Source organism: Engraulis encrasicolus, chromosome 22 (genome assembly GCF_034702125.1).
Source record: "Engraulis encrasicolus isolate BLACKSEA-1 chromosome 22, IST_EnEncr_1.0, whole genome shotgun sequence".
Lineage (NCBI taxonomy): Eukaryota > Metazoa > Chordata > Actinopteri > Clupeiformes > Engraulidae > Engraulis > Engraulis encrasicolus.
In genome coordinates, this window is record NC_085878.1 from 11,495,740 (window position 1) to 11,510,739 (window position 15,000).

Below are 15,000 nucleotides of genomic sequence, written 5' to 3' on the forward strand. Positions count from 1 at the left end.
CTGTCTCGCTCTCTCTCTCAGCTGAAGGAGCAGGCGGATGCCAACCAGACGCTGCGTGGGGAGCTGGCGCGGGAGCAGCAGCTGCAGCAGGAGCAGCTGAGCTGGGCCCAGGGGAGCCGCGGCCGAGAGGCAGCCATGGAGGCCGACAGGGAGCAGCTCAGGACCAAGCTACACTCCGCCAAGAGCCTGGTACTGCTGCACACATATTCAACTCTTCGTCTGTTTTTTTCTGTGCGAATACACAAACCCTGTGTGTGTGTGTGTGTGTGTGTGTGTGTGTGTGTGTGTGTGTGTGTGTGTGTGTGTGTGTGTGTGTGTGTGTGTGTGTGTGTGTGTGTGTGTGTGTGTGTGTGTGTGTGTGTGTGTGTGTGTGTGTGTGTAGGCACATAGCCACACCACCACAGCACCCGACACCACCTGTCAATCCCAAGTGTTTCTTCACTGGGCTCATGTGGAGAGGCCTATGGCAGTTTGAGAATATGACATGCTGTACTTGTTGGAGGTTCTGTGTGTGATCAAAAATATAGTTCACAGTTTGCTTTTGAAAAATACTCTGGCCTTTGGCTTTTGCAAGGGCACATTTCTCCCTTTGACAAAGTTGAACTTTATGCAGCTACTTTTCTCAAATACAGTCAATTTTTAATGGGGAAAAGGTCATGTGAGCCATTGGGATTAAACATGGTTTAAAATATCCTCACTAGAGGGGTGTGTGGAGGTCACCATGATACCATCCACCCATCCATCCATCCATCCACCCATCCATCCACCCATCCATCCATCCATTCATCCATCCATCCAAGTGCTCTTGGCGAGAGAGGTGTTTTTTTGTCTTTATCTCTACTTTTCCATACAGCTCTCCAGCAGGCCTCCAGCTCCCCGAGTCAATTAGTTTCCATCAGAATGTGCTCTTCAGAAATGCTGCCTTAATTATGTTTTAATCCCAGAGGGGCCAAATGTTTTTCATTTAAAGAAAGGTTCTCAAATCTGCATTAATCATGAATGTAAAGGCTTTTATTGCTTCTCTTAAACTCGCCAAAAGGGATGTGTACCAGCAGCGACGCAGCAATTTATAGGCCGCTCATCTGTCGGAAAATTAAATCTTTTGCAGCACCAATTTTTGTGATATCTCTTTGCGAGAGAAAAAGTTGAAATCAATCTGATGAAAAAGTTCCCCCCACCAATTATGGTGTTAAATTAATCCTCCTAATCCCAATTTAATATCTGTCATGCACATAAGAGTCTATCTCTCATCAGCCAACCCCCACCCCCCACCACATCTCATCTCATCTCACCTCCCAACACCCCACCCACTAATCCTCCCGCCCAGGCTCGCTATCGCAGCACGCTTGTCAGATTCCATCCCGATATCACGCTTTGATGTCCTCACTGTAGCACCAAGATGGAGGCGCAAGATAGACGCAATGAGAGCCTTTTGACTGACACCTGTCTACCTGTGTGTGTGTGTGTGTGTGTGTGTGTGTGTGTGTGTGTGTGTGTGTGTGTGTGTGTGTGTGTGTGTGTGTGTGTGTGTGTGTGTGTGTGTGTGTGTGTGTGTGTGTGTTTGTGTGTGTGTGTGTATGTTTCCCTGCTTCCTTTCATTTACATTTGTTAACTTTGTGAAGCACATTGAGTTGCACCTGTGTATGAAATGTGCTATATAAATAAACTTGCCTTGCCTTGCCTTGTGTGTGTGTGTGTGTGTGTGTGTGTGTGTGTGTGTGTGTGTGTGTGTGTGTGTGTGTGTGTGTGTGTGTGTGTGTGTGTGTGTGTGTGTGTGTGTGGTGTGTGTGGTGTGTGTGGTGTGTGTCTGCCTGTCTGTTCGTGTGTCTGTGTTTGCACATGTGTATGTGTCAGCATGTGCATAGTTTAATTTCTGCATCTGGTTTTGTGTGCTTGTTTATGGATTTGTGTGCATTCTCATGTGTGTGTGTGTGCGCATGTGCGTGTACGTATCTTTGTGTATCAGCTGAAGGAACAGGAGCAGCTGATTGGGCGTCTGAAGAAGGAGCAGGGGGCGTGCCAGTCCCAGATGCAGACGCTGAGGGCGGATGTGGAGCGCAAGGAGGCTGATGCCAAGCACAGCTCTGAAAAGGTCAGAGGTCAAGCTTGATGCTGTCCACTCTCAGAACACTCTGAATTTGCACCAGACGGCTTTCTTTCAGTAAAAACGTTCAAGAAAACAATAGGGTGTAGGTCTGAAATGCACGATTCTATTCTTTTAATACATTGCTTCTGAAATGATAGCAGTATGCAGGATATGCAGGGTATTTTGTAACATGTACATGTGTCTACATAGAAATGTAAACTTTACCTATCTAAAATCAATATGCTACTTGTAAGTTTGTGATCACATGTTTTATAGCTAAAAATGCCGCCTCCCCATACCCTTCTTCATATTCCTATCCCCTCTTGTCCATATCCATGGGTGTCTGGCTCCTCAGGTGTCTTCACTGCAGAGCTCGATGCTCAGGCTGAGGGAGGAGCTGGAGCAGGCTCAGCAGGAGGCCAGAGAGGCGGCCTCCACCCGGGACACACTGCAGGAGCTGCAGCTGAAACTGGCCTCAGCACAGGCCTCCCACCAGGAGAGCATGGCACTGGTACGCTAAAGGCACTGCACACCTTAAAGTAGTCTTTCTCAACGGGGGCTCCACAGTCCCCCAGGGGGTATTGGGGAGCTCTAAGGGGGATGTTTAGAAAGATATAGCTGAGTTGACATTGGGGGGCATTAGTCTATTTTATTTTTTAATGCTAAGGGGGGCGTTGGCAGGTTTATGTTGAGGTCAAGGGAGCGTAAAGGAAGAGTCCACAGTACTTCCATAATTAATTGTGTACCTCTCTGAATTGAGACGAGCTGATTCATCCTTCACTGAGCTGTGTGATCCCAGTCAGTCAGACGCACGGTTACTGCTGTTACCTTGTAGCTAGGCTCAGCATGGATAGTGGTATTCTTGGGGCCTGAAATGAGATGTGACCTATCTTCTGTCAATACAACCAACAAGAGGGAGGATATCAATATGTCGAAGCACACACAGTGTGTCACTATGCCTTTCATTAGGGCCTATAGTGCCCATATTAAACGTATGTAAACATAAAACGTGGAAGAGTTTAGTCGCCGCATGTAACTTCAACCACCCAAAATATCAGTAGCCATGCTGAGCCTAGCTACAAGGTAACAGCAGTAACAGCGTGTCTGACTGACTGGGACCACGCTCAGCTCCATGGTTCAGCTCGTATCAATTCAGAGAAGAGCACAAATCATTATGGAAGTACGGTGGACTCTTCCTTTAAGTGTGACAGATTTGAAGAGTTACTGTGATTAAATTGTATGCACTGTTTTCTCTTTATATTTGATGTAGAGCAGGAAATACCAATCATCTACTGGATCAGATGTGATATCCTATTTTTTTGCTTGCTTGTTTTTTACTTTTGTGTTATCAATGTTGTCTAGGTCTTTGTATGTCTGTGTCTGTTTACAAAATGTCTGTGTGTGTGTGTGTGTGTGTGTGTGTGTGTGTGTGTGTGTGTGTGTGTGTGTGTGTGTGTGTGTGTGTGTGTGTGTGTGTGTGTGTGTGTGTGTGTGTGTGTGTGTGTGTGTGTGTGTGTAGCTGGGTGAGCGAAGTCGTGAGCTGGCGTCGGCGCGTGGTGATTTGTGTCGTCTGCAGCAGCGTGGCTCCCTGCGAGGGGAGGACGATGACACAGACCGACACCGACATCAACATCAGCAACAGCAGGCCGCAGAGCTGACCAGGCTACGCACCGAGAACACACTCACTCAGGAACAGGCAAGTGCAAACCCAAACATGTATTACACTGTAAGAGATTTTCCCTGCAAAATAACGGCAGTTACTGGCAATTATATTTACCTGTAATTCTACTGTTATTTCACACCAAGCATCAAATACAGCTCAGTACTGTTTAATGTACCACAGTATATAACTATTTTTCAGCAGCAATTGAACTGTTAAAATAACAGTACTCTACAGAACGTTCACAGTATTAGTATTGTTAAACTAAAAGTGCTCTACAATATTTATACAGTAGTATAGGTAAAATAACGGTACACTACAGTTAAAAAGTTGAAGATGTACTGTGAGATAGCAGGCAATTACTGGGTCATAGTTGCATTCATGAATATAGCCATGGCAACTTGGCCATCCAGCCACTTGGCCACCGCCCCACCGTCCCATCGGTCACCATGACTGAAGTGACTTGAGCATGATACCATGACGCCACTATGCTATATTGAGATACTGGTTTGCGGTGGTCCTTTGAAAGTGTGGCGCATGAATACAATTTCAGCGCAGACCTCGCAGTGCTATGTTACAATGACAATGGGAGTGTGTGAGGGGGGCTTTTTTAATGTATCAGCTCTTGATGAGCCAATGATGAAAATAGCATTGGTCAGTCTGTAAAAACGTAATTTGCACCAAGTAGCACAGCAAAAAAGCAGCACTACAAGCTAGCTCTCAAAGCAATGCCTAATTTGCAGCAGGCACATTATATGCAACGATGCCACAAATGATGCCACACACAGCAAGTGCCACAAAGCAAGCTTTCACAAAGAGGAAAGTATGCAAGCCTGTAAGCAAGCTTGTAGGCAAGCAAGTGCTATGCTGTGCCATGCAGGCCAGCCAGCAGGCAGGCAAGCAACTGAAGTGTTGATAGTCCAGATTTATATACAGTTGCAAGGGTACCATGTGACCAGAGTCATCAGGGAGTTGGCAGGTGAAGGTTGTAATTGAATAATGGCATAACAGCCCTTAGTACTCAGGTGAGGCCAGGCACTGATTAGCAGATTGGTTTAGATGGGACTGCTTGTTGCAAGAGTGTTGCAAGTTCTTAAAATGTTTCAGCCATTCATACGTTCATCACTATCAAAATGCATGTGCTACTCATACTTTGCTGCATCAAGCACTTTTTTAAGTATTGCTATTTCCTTAGAAATTGTTTCATCATGCTTGATAGTATCAGAGAATCTTTAACCAGTGAGAATGACTTAAGTTCTTCAGGTGGTATTGAAGCTTGATGGTGATCACGGACAAGTGGAGGATGAATGGGTTTCAATGGTGCTGCCTAAAACAACTTGGTTGTTTTCATAACGGCGAATGCTGCTATTGTGCAGTACTTACTGTTTATGCTCAATATGTGACTCAAAGTAGTATTTTCACAGTAGTTGTCTGTTTTTTCGAAAAACAGTAGAATGCTGTTGCAGAATTGCCCTAAATTAACAGCTATTTGTTACAGTGTACCAGTAAATCGACTTAAAGGTGAACTCTATGACCACCATTTTCAATTTCCAGAATTAGACATTTTTAGCAGCAAAACTTACTGTATTTTGGTCATACTAGTAAATATTAGTTCAAAGATCAAATTTGGCAATAGGCAGAACAGTTTCAATGAACAGCATAGTTGCAATACCTACTCTGGCCACAATTCTACACAGTGTACCTTTAATTATTCAAACTGATTGGGAATTAAATAATACAGATACAACTTAATCACTCTTGGTTGATGCAAAAGACGTACAGAAACGGGGCCTACAAATAAATAATTGAGATACACATACCAAAAATGATTAACACACAATGCTGCATTATGTCCCTAGCAATGTAACTGGAACTGACACATACGCCTCATTGTATATATAAAGGACATTAAATTGCCCCTATGGCATATTGCATGCTGTCCAAATAAAGTATTACCTTGCCTTGCCATTCCTCCACGCATACAGTACTACAAGTCCGAATTCCAACTTCCAGTTGGGTTACTAGAGCTGTCATAACTGATATCTCAGACTCTGCCTCTCTTATAGTATATATGACCACACCACACTACTCTACACTTCAGTGCCTTGGCCCTCTGTGGACAGCTTGCAAACCCAAGCAAACATACAACCTATTGCTAACATTGGGATGATAAGACAGGACTCGTCACTGCTGATATCTCTCAGCATGTGTTTTGCCTTGTATATGACACACACACACATACACACACACACACACACACACACACACACACACACACACACACACACACACACACACACACACACACACACATACATTGACACACACACACACACACACACACACACACACACACACACACACACACACACACACACACACACACACACACACACACACACACACACACACACTACCTGGTCTCCTCTCCCCCTCTCTTCTACCCACTGAGTTCCATCTGCAATAACAGAGGGCGGCCGTGCGGTGCCGGTGCCGGTGCCGGCTGGCCTCGGTGATGAAAGCGAGGGCTGACTGTGTCCCCGGTGGCCGCCCAGGCCAAATGAGATGCGGCGTGTCACGGCGCGGCAGAGCCACTGGCTTTTCCCAGGCCCCTCAGGTTGAAGTCATTACCGGGCATTGGCATACCTGTCCTTCAGAGCGCACACACACACAATCACACCGCACCGCTCCACACCGCACCGCTGCATCAACTGTCCTCTCCTGTTAGCATTTTGATAAACAAACAGGGGCCCCCGAAGAGGCTTGTTTGGTGGTGGTTGTCCATTACCTTGCTGCCTATCTGTGTGTGTATCTATGTGTCCGTGTGAATTTGGAGCTCACGGAAATTTGGATATTATTTTGTGTGTGTGTGTGTGTGTGTGTGTGTGTGTGTGTGTGTGTGTGTGTGTGTGTGTGTGTGTGTGTGTGTGTGTGTGTGTGTGTGTGTGTGTGTGTGTGTGCATATGTTTGGATGTTCTCCATTAACTTTTCTTGTATATGAGTTTTTGTATACACATCTTGTGTATGTGAATATGTTTGGATGTTTACTCGGTGTGTGTGTGTGTGCGCGCGCGCATATGCGTGTATTAGTTCGCTGTGTGTCCGTGCGTGCGTGCGTATGCGGGTGTGCACATGCACTTGTGCTTTTTCGAGTGTGTGTGTGTGTGTGCGTGTATGTGTGTGTGCGTGTGTGTGTGTTGAATCCACTGCAGTGGGATGAGGCAGTCTTAGCATGGCTCAGGGCTATCTCCTTACGCTATCCGTTTTAAGTGCTGTCAATGTTGCATGATAACAGCACCACTCTCTGGGCCTCCTAATTGGTTTAGGAAAAGCATCGTTGTCATTTTTTGCGGTCAGCAAACTCCTCGGGTAAGAGCAGGAGAGAGAAAGCGAGAGAGAGAAAGAAAAAAGTGGAGAAGTGCAAATAGCACAGCTGCCCACCCCTTCCTACACTTCTCTCTCTCTCCATCACTCTCTCTCTATCTCTCTCTCTCTCTCTCTCTCTCTCTCTCTCTCCCCCTCCTCCTCTCCTCCGTCCACCAGCGCCATGCACAGATCCTCCACCACTCTCTCGCCCCAGTGAGAAGATAATGATTATGTGCAGAGTGTGTGTTTGTGCGTCTGTTGTCTGTTTTCAGTTCTTGCTTTTAAAAATAATTGCTGTTGGTGCTGCACCCGTATCAGAGGAAGGCCAGTAATGACTGCTGGCACTGGTGTGGAACAGAGGGCGCTAGCGGGGGGAGGATGGAGAGAGGGAGACGCATGCCATGAAAAAAAAAGAGAGCAGAAAGAAAGAGTGTAGCAGAGGGAGGGGGCGACTCATTGTCAGCTGTGTGTGTGTGTGTGTGTGTGTGTGTGTGTGTGTGTGTGTGTGTGTGTGTGTGTGTGTGTGTGTGTGTGTGTGTGTGTGTGTGTGTGTGTGTGTGTGTGTGTGTGTGTGTGTGTGTGTGTGTGTTCAGGCAGGCAGTGACTGTATGTATATGAGTTTGTGGTGAGGCCCTTTGTGTAGTTGTTAGTTAATAAGTGTAGTGGTGTGTTGACTCATATGTCTGCGTGCCTGTGCGTGTGTATTTTGGGTGGACATGCTTTGTTAGCATCTTGGAATAAATGTGTGTCTGTGGCCAGAAATTTCTGAATATTTCCCGATGGCTATAAACCTTATACATTTATAAGTATGTGTATGTATGCATATTTTTTGGAATGCAAGTCTTCGGTGACATGGTAAATGTGGCTTGTGTGTGTGTCTGTGTGTGTCTGTGTCTGTGTCTGTGTCTGTCTCTGTGTCCGTCCGCCCATACATACATAGAAGTATGTATATGGATGGGAGTAGGCATGTTTCTATATTTTTTTTGTGTCACATTTTGTTGTAAATGCTGTTATGGGATAGATAGTTGGTGCAGGTATACAGGCCGGCTTACATTGGTGTGTATTCAAGTTCGGATAGTCTGTGTGTGTCTGTATTTGCTGTATTGTATGTGTGTGTGTGCGTGTGAGTCTGTCTGTCTGTCTGTCTGTCTGTCTGTCTGTCTGTCTGTCTGTCTGCGTGTGTATCTGTGTGTGTGTGTGTGTGTGTCCATGGTTATATATGTGTATACTGTATGTGTTAGGGGCGTACTCGCTGGCCTTTTGTGTGGATTAGTGCAGAGAGGTGGGAGAGGATGATGAGGCGTTGAGCACACTCCTGCTCTCGCACAATCACAGAGGGATTAGATCACACACACACACACACACACACACACACACACACACACACACACACACACACACACACACACACACACACACACACACACACACACACACACACACACACACACACACACACACAAACACACACCGCAGTCTCAAGCTCATCTCTCTTCCTTTCAAACTCACACGCACACACTTTTACACGCACACACACACACGCTTTAATTGCCCTTGCTTCTTTCATTGCATTTATTGCCTCTCTCTCTGCATTGCGTCGTCACCGGCACATCTGTAAAGGTCATTGTGTTGATGTCATTTACCTCCCCCAACCCACACACACGTACACACACACACACACACACACACACACACACACACACACACACACACACACACACACACACACACACACACACACACACACACACACACACACACACACACACCGCCTGCAGTATGTATGTGCCTGCCCACAGAATCTCCTCTGCTGAATTAGAGGCAGGGAGCAGAGTGCCTGGCCCTCCCCCCTCCCCCCCTGTGCAATCAACGTCCGGCTGCCTGCACGGAATACCTGATCTGGCCCATCACTCTCAAGTCTGTCTGTCAGTCCACATGCCTTACTGTCTGCCTGCCTGCCTGCCTGCACCCCCGTATTTGGACACCATAAGATGATGGATATGGAGAATGCAGGGCTGGAGGAGTAGAGGGCTGAGATTATGATGATCATGTCATTTCTCACTGAATTGCAGGCTTGGTGTTTTGCTGTTGTCGTTGTTTTTATATACAAGTAGCAGAGCAGTTGTTATGTACGTACTTCAGTTAGGCGAAGCCCCTCTCTTGTTAAATGGATGTCTGCTTTCAGTCAGATGCATATATTGTGTGGAGGTCATTCACAGGAACACACACACACACACGCACAAAGCATAGATGTATGTATACTCAGAGTAGCCTTTAACGTGCACGCGCGCCCGTGTGTGTGTGTGTGTGTGTGTGTGTGTGTGTGTGTGTGTGTGTGTGTGTGTGTGTGTGTGTGTGTGTGTGTGTGTGTGTGTGTGTGTGTGTGTGTGTGTGTGTGTGTGTGTGTGTGTGTGCGTGTTGGCATGTTCTCTGTCCCAGGTGCATATCTATGAGGGGCGTGTGTCGGAGCTGAACGGGCAGCTGGCGCGGGCCCAGCAGTGGGGGCAGCAGCAGCTGGCAGCCCTGGAGGAGCGAGAGGAGGAGGTGGTGGCACTCAGGGTGGAGGTGGCCTCCGTCAGGGACAGCTACCACACCACTCAGGCACAGGTACAGTACAGGGCAACTGACCTTCACTTCACAGCCAAAAACCTTGGTGTGACGCTAGATTCATTTTTTAACATGGAAAAGCAAATTAATTTGGTCGTGAAATCTAGTTTTTATCAATTAAGGGTTTTATCCAAGGCTAAACCTTTTTTATCTTTTAAAAGCTTTGAGATGGTCATCCATGCTTTTATTACCTCCCGCCTGGACTATTGCAATGCTCTATATGCTGGCATTAATTCCTCATCCATCTCACGCCTGCAATTAGTCCAGAATGCTGCTGCCCGCCTTCTCACCAAAACACGAAGGCGGGAACACATAAGACCTGTGCTTGCAGCTCTTCACTGGCTCCCCATACGTTTTAGAATAGATTTTAAGATTCTTTTATTTGTTTTTAAATCCCTTCATGGCTTGGCACCCTCTTACCTGTCCGATCTTTTAAAAAAGCACTCCCCCTCCAGGGGCCTCAGGTCAGTTGACCAAGGCCTCCTAATCGTGCCCCCCTCCAGATTGAAGAGTAGAGGAGACAGAGCCTTTGCGGTCATAGGCCCGAAACTCTGGAACGAGCTCCCAGCCCACATACGTTCGGCCCCATCCCTATCGGTTTTTAAAAACCATTTTTATGCCTTAGCTTTTAACTCTCTATAAACTTCCTAGTTTTTCTTATCTAGTGTTTTACTTATTATTTGCCCTTCTTCTAATTTGTTACATGAGCCTTCTGTAGTTTTAGCATATTTATTGGCACCTAATTAGCCTCTTTTTTATTTTTATTTTTCACACACTTCTTGTATATATGCACTTTCCATTGGTTATTATTGTTTTTAAGTGCTTCAAAGATTACACTGTTTCTATGTTTATTTTTATTTATTTTTGTTGTTGTCTTTGTGTGTCTTAAGGGGTCCTCAAGTCCTTTTATCTGCCTGTCCAGCACTTTGGTCAGCTATCTTGTTGTATTTTAAAGTGCTCTATAAATAAACTTTGACTTGACTTGACTTGACTTACTCAAGACACACCTCCAGCACTGCATTAAAATCAATGGTGCTTCATTTATTGGCAAATTATTAATATGCTGCTTAAATATAAATAATTTGACTCCAACAGATGTTACTTCTGTATATTATTGGTTGACAAATAGAAATACATTGTCTATATATACGTATTGTACAGTATATTGAGTATATATTGAGTACGATAGAGACAGTATATTGTACCTATTGTCACCCAATTTGGCTTCCATGAATAGATTCTCTTCAATTAGTCTCACCCAAACATTAGGTAGACTGGTTATTGTAAATGGAAAATATTTTATTGTTTCTCTGTGTGTGTGTGTGTGTGTGCGTGCGTGCGTGCGTGCGTGCGTGCGTGCGTGCGTGCGTGCGTGCGTGCGTGCGTGCGTGCGTGTGTATGTGTGACAGGTGGAAGCCTTGCAGTCACGACTGGACTCCACTGAGCAGAAATACCTGGCTGCCGTGTGTGAGGTTAGTACACACTTCACAGCAGGCTACGTTTAGTATTCTGTAGATGATTTTAATGACATTCAACTCATTTCAGGGATATGAAATATTTTATTTTCAGTTCAATGACATATAAAAAAAACTGTACACAACAATCAAAAATAATAATCCTCTGCTTCCCCCTCTACTTCCCCAGGCAGAGGCACTGCGCCAGTCCCTCGGTGACGCTCGCTCCGACAGCAGCCGCATGCATCGCGAGAGTCAGCTGGTTGTCTCCAACATCCAACAGTGGGTCAACGACCAGAAGTATGTTGTTGCTCCTGGCTCAGATCTGCAGCAGTGCGACATGAAAGGCTGCTTTTTTACAGGGAGTTATGGGGATGTGCTGATGATAAAGATGGATGGTCACACTGCTAGCCTCATGGTTATTTTCTTTTTTTCTTCCTTTTTTATGTAGACAAGCCAATGAGAAAACATCTCAAAAGATTCAAGAGCAGATCAAAACCATAGTCAACCTCACTGCAGAGAAAGAGTAAGTTGTATTCTTCTTTATATGTAAAATTATTATATTTTTCACTCACACAGACATTGCATTACATTTTGCAGATGTTATAATCTTACAGACGATTTGCAAAGAGACTTACAGCCAATTTCCACTTTCCACTCTGGTGACTGTTTAGAACGTGGAGGTTTTGGTGCTTATGTCTGTCCACTGTATAAATGCATATTGTGTTAAGGTGACAAGAGTGTGTTGTTGTTGTGTGTTGATGTAGTCACCTGCAGGAGAGTGTGGAGAGGCTGCAGCAGGAGTTGAGGAGGCTGAAGACAGAGCTGGACGACAGCAGGATAGAGATGCGACAGCTGAAGGTGTGACCCACACACGCACACACACACACACACACACACACACACACACACACACACACACACACACACACACACACACACACACACACACACACACACACACACACACACACACACACACACACACACACACACCTTTTACAAATTGAAACACACGGGCAACAGATTTCTCTCTCTCGGTCACTACAAACACATCTAAACACACTCTTACAGGCACTCTTAATCAGCTGGTCCACAGGGAAACTGTATGTGTTTTGTTGATTTTGATGATGGTGGTCATAATGACTAGTAGTGAATGGTTGGGAACATGGACAGGTCTCATGATTACAAAGACACTGATGATTGCAGACATGTTGACAGTCCAGTCCAGGCTGATGACGATGATGATTATAATGATGACGATGATGATGACATTGACAACAATGACGATGTTGAGGATGATGATGATGATGATGATATTGATTACAACAGGGATGATGATGTTGTTGATAATAGTGATGATGATGATGATGATGATGATGACGGTGATGATGACGACGACCAAGATCAAGATGATGATCAGTGCTGTTTGTTTCTTCCAGGCCAAACAGGGGAGCATAGGCGACCTCCCCAGTGCCTTGAGTCCATCTGCACATTCGCCGCGGACAGCCAAGTGAGTATATTGAATCGTCTTTAGTTATGCACTTCAGCTGCACAGTATTCATAAGCTACCTCCCTTGCTTAGAGATGCAGAGAGAGAGAGAGAGAGAGAGAGAGAGAGAGAGAGAGCACAAACAGTAATCTGGACAAGGCTCGCGTGTAAACTCGAATCAATAGCACCGCTGTGGAATTTGACACGTTCTGTTGAAGTGCTCACTGAAAGGAGGCAGGAACGTCAATGATGAATGATCGATTATGAACTAAAGAGAAATACGGTGAAATAGCTGGGCCCCGCACCGCAAAAGCAGGAGGGGAAAAAATAATGCAAAGTGACACACACACACAAACACACACACGCACACACACACAGACCTGATTGGGAGTCATGTCAGGGTCACGTTCAAGTGAAAACACCATCAAAAGCATGCACCTGGGGCTTCAAGGCACCCAGCGAGACCTCACAGCCCCTTTCTCCCTCCCTCCACACACATGCACACAAGCATACACCTGACATAATGATATAAAAATGATTTTTCAGAGGCCTTCTTAGTGTGTGTGTGCGTGTGTAAAAGAGAAAGCTGTGTCTGTGTGTGTGTGTACCTGCGAGAGGAAAGTGAGAGGAGAAATGTAGGTCATTAACAACACTCAGTGCCATCACATCACTACTGGCCCCCACTGACTGGCTGCCCATCTCACCACCACTCAAGAGCGGCCCGCCATCGCCGTGTAGTGCAGTGCAGTGTAGTGTAGTGTAGCGCCAGAGCAGAGCGCTTTATTGGATTGCACGCTTGTCTGCCGTTGTTCTGGGATTTGCATAGTGTCTCTGTGTGACTAATGGGCCATGCCGGCCATCCATGAAGATCAGAGGAGAGGAGAGATGGAGAGAGAGAGAGCGAGCGAGAAAGAGAGAGAGAGAGAGAGAGAGAGAGACGGAGAGAGTTGGCGATGGAGAGGTAGGTGAGAGGTGAGTGGCGTTAGTGGAAGATATCTGGCAGATTGGTGTTTTGAAATCCCCCAGAGGCATCGCAGGAGCTGTCACTCCCACCCTCACCCTCACCCTCCTCTGGTGCTCTGGGGTGTGGTGCCATGGGACACTCTCATCATCCTCCAGCCCTCTCTACTCTCACACACTTTGCTCATCCGTCTCAGTGTGTGTGTGCATGTGCCTTTGATTGAGAGTTTGTGTGCGGCTATGTGTGTGTGGTGTGTGATTTGGAGAGGGTGTGCGGCTGTGTGTGTGCGTGTGTGTGTGTGTCTGCCTGCCTGCCTGCCTGCCTGCCTGCCTGCCTGCCTGCCTGCCTGTGCAGGGTTGTGTGTGCGATGTGTTTGAGAGGGAATGAGTGTGTGAGTGCGTGTGGCACAGGGGAACAGGCGCCTGTGTGAGTGTGGCCACCCCCCCTCTGCCATCTAGTCATGCCGGCCAAGGCGGCGTCCGACCCCCAGTAGTCTCCAGCCACCGCGGCCCTGCCGCTTGTTAACACCAAAGATGCATTTGCTCAGCCGGGCAGATAATTTCAGGGGTGACTGCTGAAGGGCCAGCAGAGAGGGACTGTGAGGCAGAGATACCCCAAAATGGACAAATGGGTATGTTCAGATGTGTGAGAGATGAGTGTGTGGGAGAAAGAGCGGTGTGTGTGTCTGTGCGTGTGTGTGCTTGTGTGCTTGTGTGCGTGTGTGCGCGTGTGTGCGTGTGTTCAGCATGTGCGTGTTCCCTTCTAGGCTTCTGTCTATCCAGCGTGGTAACACACTTCTCTTGAGTGACCGATGGCTGATGAGCCATTCAACCTCCCCTGCACGACTCTAATCCCAAAGTCATCAAACGGCTTCCAGAAAGTTCCCTCGTCTTCCATCAGGGCGACTCCCCCGTCCCTCAGATTGCCTGTGAATTTTATAGCAGATTCTGAAACCCCCTCCCCACAGCCCCTACACACACACACACACACACACACACACACACACTCACACACACACACACACACACACACACACACACACACACACACACACACACACACACACACGCACCCCATGCTCCAAGCACACACTCAAAACATACTCCAAATAAACACATCTCACTCACTCACGTGTACACACACACACACACACACACACACACACACACACACACACACACACACACACACACACACACACACACACACACACACACACACACGTACGTACGTACGTACGTATAGCCACCGCCTTCTTTAACCCACCACCGTCAGACTGTGGAGGGCTCATTTCCAGCAGCCTAGTCCCGTCGGTGAGCAGACAGCCGTGTTTTCATGTGGGCACAGGCAAGGCATTTCCCCTTAATAAGCCTG

At 46.6% G+C, this 15,000-nt stretch overlaps 1 protein-coding gene across 2 annotated transcripts in view; it reads left to right on the plus strand.

Moving 5' to 3' along the window:
* The window catches only part of LOC134438509 (centrosome-associated protein CEP250), a 209,862-nt gene that overhangs the window by 184,777 nt on the left and 10,085 nt on the right, over positions 1–15,000 (plus strand). For both annotated transcript variants that reach the window (XM_063188086.1, XM_063188087.1), the window contains exons 29-38: positions 22–189; positions 1,967–2,092; positions 2,442–2,597; positions 3,606–3,782; positions 9,552–9,719; positions 11,129–11,191; positions 11,364–11,473; positions 11,625–11,699; positions 11,941–12,034; positions 12,616–12,686. In XM_063188086.1, the coding sequence (XP_063044156.1) occupies positions 22–189; positions 1,967–2,092; positions 2,442–2,597; positions 3,606–3,782; positions 9,552–9,719; positions 11,129–11,191; positions 11,364–11,473; positions 11,625–11,699; positions 11,941–12,034; positions 12,616–12,686 (1,208 nt within the window). The remainder of the gene's footprint in view (positions 1–21; positions 190–1,966; positions 2,093–2,441; positions 2,598–3,605; positions 3,783–9,551; positions 9,720–11,128; positions 11,192–11,363; positions 11,474–11,624; positions 11,700–11,940; positions 12,035–12,615; positions 12,687–15,000) is intronic.